Source organism: Ischnura elegans, chromosome 1, assembly GCF_921293095.1.
Source record: "Ischnura elegans chromosome 1, ioIscEleg1.1, whole genome shotgun sequence".
NCBI classification, from domain to species: Eukaryota; Metazoa; Arthropoda; class Insecta; order Odonata; family Coenagrionidae; genus Ischnura; species Ischnura elegans.
Genome location: NC_060246.1, coordinates 51,739,523 through 51,746,535, shown reverse-complemented (window position 1 = coordinate 51,746,535; position 7,013 = coordinate 51,739,523). Strand labels below are relative to the sequence as shown.

General features: G+C 41.2%; 1 protein-coding gene across 1 annotated transcript; it reads right to left on the bottom strand.

Annotated features, from left to right (window-relative positions):
- Positions 1-3,188: 3,188 nt before the first annotated feature.
- On the bottom strand, positions 3,189-4,268 carry LOC124171582. Its single transcript, XM_046551132.1, has one exon. It carries the CDS (start codon positions 4,266-4,268, stop codon positions 3,189-3,191), a length of 1,080 nt encoding a protein of 359 aa, XP_046407088.1.
- Between the last annotated feature and the right edge of the window lie 2,745 nt (positions 4,269-7,013).

Here is a 7,013-nt window from a genome sequence, read left to right as displayed (position 1 = left end):
ACATGCAATCACACATGAAGCTCTAATTGATATAACTAACCTTAGAATGCAAAATTTTTTCAAAACTCAGGATATTGGATGAAGCGATAACCTTCAGGCATACCTTATTCTTTGATGTAAACATGGAAACCTATCCTTAGCATGCCAAATTTTTTGAAAACTCTGGATGTGGGAATAAGGGGTTACCTTCCAGGCATACCTCATTCATTCATGTAAACATAAATACTTTTCCTCAGAATGGAAAATTAGTTATAAACTCTTGATAATAGAGGATGGGATAACTCTCAGGCATACCTCAATCTTTCATCTAAACATAAAAACCTACCGGTAGGAACATGGGCATAGCCAGTGGGGGGCAGGAGGGGCCAGCTACACCCCCTAGGAGCAAAAGTAATGTAGTTCAAAAAGAAAGTTTGAACAAATTTTCTTTAAATCCAGGAAAAGTGATATTAGTATAAAACATTTAATAAAAATAGTATTTTTTCAAGCAAACAATTTTAAAATTAATAAAATTCTGTTATAATTTTCTTTAAATTTTAGTTTCCTTAATCTTTTCTGTGTTAAAACTTGAACAACCATTGCTTACCCCCTCTAGTTTTGATCCTGGGTACGCCCTTGACTTAGAATGCAAAATTTATTAAAAACTCTGGATATTGGTTAAAGGATAACCTTTAGGCATACCTCAGTCTTTCACATAAACATGAAAACCTATCCTTAGCATGCATTTTTTTTTAACTCTGGATAACCCTCAGGCATACCTCAGTCCTTCATATAAACATGAAAACCAAGCCATTGAATTCAAAATGTATTAAAAACTCTGGATATTGGAGAAAGCAAAGCCTTCAAGCATATAAACTTTAGTCTTTCAAGTAAACATGAAAACCTATCCTTAGAATAGAAAATTTATTTAAAACTCTGGATATTTGAGAAAGGATCTTAATTTAAACCTTCATTCTTTGATTATAGAGGAAGGGATAACCTTCAGTCATACCTCAGTCCATCATGAAAACATAATTAGTACATTTCATTAATCATAGAATCCAATATTTTGTTAAAACTCTTGGTATTAGAACCATGGATAACCTGTAGGCATACCTCAGTCCATCATGAAATATAATTCCTTAGTCATAGAATCCAAGATTTTGTTCAAACTCTTGATATTGGAAGCAGGAATAACCTGCAGGCATACCTCAGTCCTCATGAAAATATGAAGACCTAACCTTAGAATGCAAAATGTATTGAAATTTCTTTATATAGGAGGCAGGGATAACGTTCTAGTCATACCTCAGTCCTTCATGTAAACATGAAAACCTATTTCATATACCTAACCTTATAATGAAAATTCATTGTATGCTCTTGGTACAGAAGGAAGGGATAACCATCAGGCATACCTCAGCCATCATGTGAAGGGAGTGAACAAATCAACCGTTTAGTATTTTTGGAGGAAGAGATAACTTTTTAGTTATATGAAACCCGTTGGCAATGTAGCTATCAAGTGCCATCCATTTATCGACACAAGTTGACTTGTGTCGCGGTTTTCGTGTTCCATTCTTTGTGTGTCGCCAACTGTTGTGACACAAGTCAACAAACAATTACACACAGGAATATGAGAGCATTAACCAGTTTCCGCGAGTCGACACTAGTTGATGCATGAGTCACATGAATGCAAAGCACACATCATGGAGAATACTATGAAGTGTATTATCGACAATCCAGGGTACTCTGTGCAATCCGATCCACTATTTCCGATATTTTGTAGTGTAATGTTTGCCCAAGCGAGGAATAGCATTGAAAAGTAATGAATTTGATAAATCACATCATGTATGTAAATTTCGGTCAATTACTCTAACTATACCTTATTTCCCCATGAAACTCAACCAATCATTTATCATTATCGAATCGAAAAAAGTTAAAAGTAGCTTGGAGAATTGGAGGTGAGCGTTTGTACTCTGGCTACTGCTAGCTGAGCGTATTCGTATTGTTGGGCGTATTGTCCTAAATGAGCGGATTTGATCCGTTGGGGGACTTTTCAGCGTTTCTGTAGTGGAAGTATCGAGAGGGTCGCACTGACCATAATCCGTAAATTATTGTTAGAAGGAGATGTCTCGCAATGCATCGGCTCCGTGGCCGCAAGAGACGACGATCGCTCTTATTGAAAATTATAGCAAGCACGAGTATTTATACATTAGCAAAGCTCCAAATTATCATAATATGTTCTCGCGGTTCTAGCGGAGTATAAATGAGATTGTGAAATTTGTGGAACCTTTCCGTCCTAGAACTTCCGCGCAAGACATCAAGGGAATACTTTGCGGACTCATGCGTAGCAAGGTTTTCAGCTTGACCTCTGCGTCGTTTCATCTTCATGACGACAGTTTCGCAGGCGTTGCAGCTGGCATCTTCAGGTTTGAAGTGTTTGATGCAGGTTTTTGCCCGTCTTATATAGGCCTTGGTTTGGGCTAGGTGGTGCATTCTGATTGGTCCGTTTGGGTAAGAGTCTCTTTTAAGTGTTTGAGAGCGAATAGCTGCCCTCCCTGTTGAAGGTGGATGTTTTTGCTATTTTGATAGCCTCTTGTATGAGTCGGGGAAAGTAATGCATTTCTCTAGCGATGATTTTTTCATTTTCAAAGTCCACATTGTGTGTTGGTCCTCCCCATACGTGCTCGGCGATGGCGGATAACCGAAACTGTCTATTTTTGGTGGCCCTTAGGTGTTCTTGCATTCTGCATTTCATGGCTCTTGATGTTTGGCCAATGTATGAGTCTCCGCAAGAGCACTTAACTTCATATATTCCGCTTTGGATATTCATGGGCACGTGATCCTTGGCCTTGCATAGGAGGTTGGATGTCTTCGTGACACAGGTAAAACGTGTCACTATATTATGTTTCCCCAGAATTCTTGCTATTTTTTCCGATGTCCTGGCTACATACGAAATTTAGGCATAATTGGAGATTTTCTTCTCTTCTATATCCTGCTCCGTTTTCTCGACGGTCCTTTTTTGGGCCAGTTGTTTAAGCTTCTTCTCTTCCTTGGCGATCATGGTGTCAATAGTGTTGACAGAGAAGTCATTTTTATTGAAGGCATTGATGATGAGGCATTTCGTTCTCAATGGAGTCTCCGTTGCAAATCGAAAATGCATGTTGGTAAAGAGTGCTAAAGGTGGCTCTCTTCTGCTGAGGGTGGTGGTGGGATTAAGCATTCAGGTACTGATCTGTGTGCGTTGGCTTACGGTACACTGAGTGGCCAAGCCTTCCGTTCTTTTTTTTGGAGACAAGTGCATCCAGGAAGGGTAACCGACTGTTTTCTTCGATCTCCATAGTGAAGTTGATGGATCTGTTTTGGATGTTCAAGTGCCGTAAGAAATTGTTCAGTTCGGATTTTCCGTGCGGCCACACGACAAAGGTGTTGTCGACATATCTCAGGAACATTTTTGGAGGTTTTTCATATGTCCGCAGGGCCTTCTCCTTGAGTTTTTCCATAAAAAGGTTTGCAATGATTGGTGGCAATGGTGAATCCATGGCTGCTCCTTTCCATTGCTCGTATAAGGTTCCATTCCACACAAAGTAGGAGTTTGTTAGGCAGAACTCAACCATTTTCGGGATGTCTTCTGCCAGTCCTTCAGCAACGAGAGACTTGATGATTTTGACGGCCTCTTCTATAGGTATATTGGTGAATAGGGACTCCACATCGAAACTGACGAGCATGTCAGTATCGCTGACTCTCAGTTCTCTGATTAACTCAATGAAATGGGCTGAGTTTCGTACGTAGGTAGGCGTTCTCCCGGAAAATGGCTGCAGTTGCTTGGCAAGATACCTTGCTAGATTATGTGTAGGTGAGTCAATGGCGCTGACGATTGTTCGAAGTGGGAATCCTTCTTTGTGAACTTTGGGTAGTCTGTACATCTGTGGAGGTTTAGGCACAGGCTCAAGGAGTCGTCGGCGTTCTTCCATTGGGACGGAGGACTGGAATAAGAGGGCTTTAATCTGCTTCTGGATTTTTGCTGTAGGATCTGCCTTGATCTCATGGTATGTGTCTTCTTGCAAGAGGGTGGACAATTTGTGCATGTATTCCTCTTTGTCCATCACAACGGCCGCGTTGCCTTTGTCAGCCTGTACAATCAGTAGCTGTTTGTCGTCCATGAGTTCCTTCATGGCAGTCCTCTCTTCTCTGGTCAGATTGGATCTAGGGGGCTTGGTCTTCGTCAAAATGTATCCTTCTTTCCTCCTTACGTCTCCTTTCTCCAATTTGTGCACGGCATCTTCAACCCCCATAATAATCTTCTCTAAAGGGATGATTTTTGGTGCGACAGCATAGTTGAGGCCTTTTGAGAGCACGGCTATGGCGGCTGCACTCAGGTTCTTTCTGCTCAAATTGACGACCAAACGGTCTTTTTTCCTTTTCTTGATGTTGTTGGCTGTGGAGTTTGTCAAATTTCTTCACTTGATTTTCCTTTGTCAGGTTGAAGGTGTTCGTAGATGAGTTTTCATCACTCACCTGGTCGCTTTTCTGTCGCTGAGACTTTTTCCAGTTATAGGTACTACAATCAATTGCTTTTTTTGAGGGAGCATATGAATCCCAGAAAAAGCATAGTAACTCATATTCCTCAGGGAAATCCAGATGTTATCTCAGGGAAAAATTTCTGCTGTTCAAGCCATTTGGAAGTCCGGTCTGTGTATCTGCTTTGTAACCACTGATTTGTATGTGCTTTCGAACTGCTGTGGAATTGAAACATGGCATACAGCAGTTCATGACGTCATAGCGTCCTACCAATCATCAACTCATTTGTACACCTTAACTCATATATAACAGATTTTGAACTGCTTCAGATTTTCATTGGAAACTGCTATGGAACAAATTTTCAATCTTTGGAACTCATTTGGAATAAACAATCGAACTGATTTGTACCACTCATTCATCCATATTGGAACTGATTTGTACCAGTCGGTCACCCGTTTTGGAACTCATTTGTACCCCCATGCAAACTGCTTTTTAGCAGTTCAAGATGGCTTCTAGAGACCCTTTGAAGTTTGTGGTGGTCTGTTTAGAATTTACACAAGGCAACAATAGCGGATTGAAGTGTGGCAGTAACTTCATTTCAAAATAGTGCCTAGTCACTGAAGGATCTAAGGTTTTCCCGGCAAATAGACTGGAGGAAGAGTTCTCGGGTTTCCAGTCCGGTCCATGGGTTTTTCAGCATTGACGTTTTGAGGGCGAATTCTGCCATCGTCTTCAGAATGAATGGATTAAGCCAAGATGTGTCCGAACAATACCATCGCATTGGGGTCAGGTGGGCTCCGATTGGTCGACGTTTGGGCCAATGCATATCCTCTCTCCCTTCAGTTTTTTCAGGGCTGGTTTCCACTCATTGCTCATATGGAAGCCAGCGTCTCTGTTCATGTTTTTCTTCTCAAGTCTGATTTCCACTGCCTCCTTAATGACCCAGTCCCAGTAATTGTTGGCATGGCATATTATTTCTGTCTTGAAATTTTATCTGGTGTCCGTTTTCTAAGCTATGCTCGGCCACCTCAGACTTATCAGGGTAGTACAGTCTGATGCATCTCTCATGTTCCTTCAGCCGTTTTTCAATGGTGCGACATTAAAATGGCCCTCAAAAGGTCCATAAAGAGAAAGAGAGAAGCTGAAAAACCTGAAGTGAAACCAACTGCGACAGCCTACCTGCCATATGTCTCTACCATATCCAACAAAATTGTTAGGATTTTAAGAAGGCATTATGTGGAGACAAACCACCGGGAAAACTAAAATCCCTTCTCGGAACCTCTAAGGACAAATTGGGATTGAAGACATCTGGAGTCTATCGCATTCCATGCGAATGCGGCCAAGTGTATATCATGGAGACAAGATGCGTGAAGTAATTCACCTCTCTCCCCCGTTCCCCTCTAACCCTTATAGTCATAGATTTCCCTCTTATGTTTTAACACCCAATACTGTTTTAATCCTCCCTCAGTGGCCCCTTCATCTTCAACCCCCCCATTCTCTTTCCTATTTATGTTTATAGGTTGTCCTCCCGTCCCCTCCACTTTCAGCCTCAAGTAAGTGCATTTGGTTTTTCCTTCACCACACTGAAGAGGGCTACTTTGTAGCCGAAATACTACGTGTGGTTCCTCGTCCACTTGCTGATCCTCGACGATGCTCTCTTTGGAGCAGTTTTTTTCCCCCGGAAGATTGAAGCCATCTGTAGGTGAGTGAATGTGTGAGTGACTGCTTATTGAGTGCGTATGTTACTTTCGAACGACCGAAACGAATATAATGCGAAGTATTAATATACGTATCAATGAATCGTTTTTCGTCATCATAGGTACCATGCATATAAAATTTCGGTATATAAATCATTGTGTTATCGCTTTACCCGAACTATCTTCTAGCACTGATGCCTGCGGGTATTTTGAACGGCGGAATACTTTCCCGCTCGTATCGCATAAGCCATTCCGAATCACGCATCAATGCCTTGACCATGGCCCTTATTAGGTCCACGGCCTTGACGCAATTTCGGAACGGCTGCATCAAGGTCATGCATTGATGCGGTTGATGCCATGGACGCGTGATACGGAACGCACCCATTGAATGTCATTAGAGATGGACGAAATTCTGCCGTATTCGATTCATCGTATCAAATGATCATCGGTTCCAAAGCATCGATTCAGTGCGAAAATCGGGATGGTATAATCGATTACTTTGAAAATCGGTTTTATCATAAGTATGCATTGAACCGATCATGTGCAGGCAACAAATCATACGATTATACCGATATATTGAATAATCGCGAGGATATCATACGAATTTTCCCTACCACTAGCAATACAAATACACTGAAGTATAATTGCCATATAAAAATGTAACCACCGGTACTTGGCAAATGACACGCGATTAGAGATATATAAAAACAACGACTAGTGCCGCCGATTTTTAAAAGTGAAGATCGAGCTTAAATAATCGATTCAACGATTAAATCGACACCCCATAATCGATTACATAATCGGAACACAATAATCGATTCA

Excerpts from the sequence above, each read along its gene's own strand:
- LOC124171582 (XM_046551132.1), bottom strand. The coding sequence starts at position 4,268 with ATGGGGGTTGAAGATGCCGTGCACAAATTGGAGAAAGGAGACGTAAGG.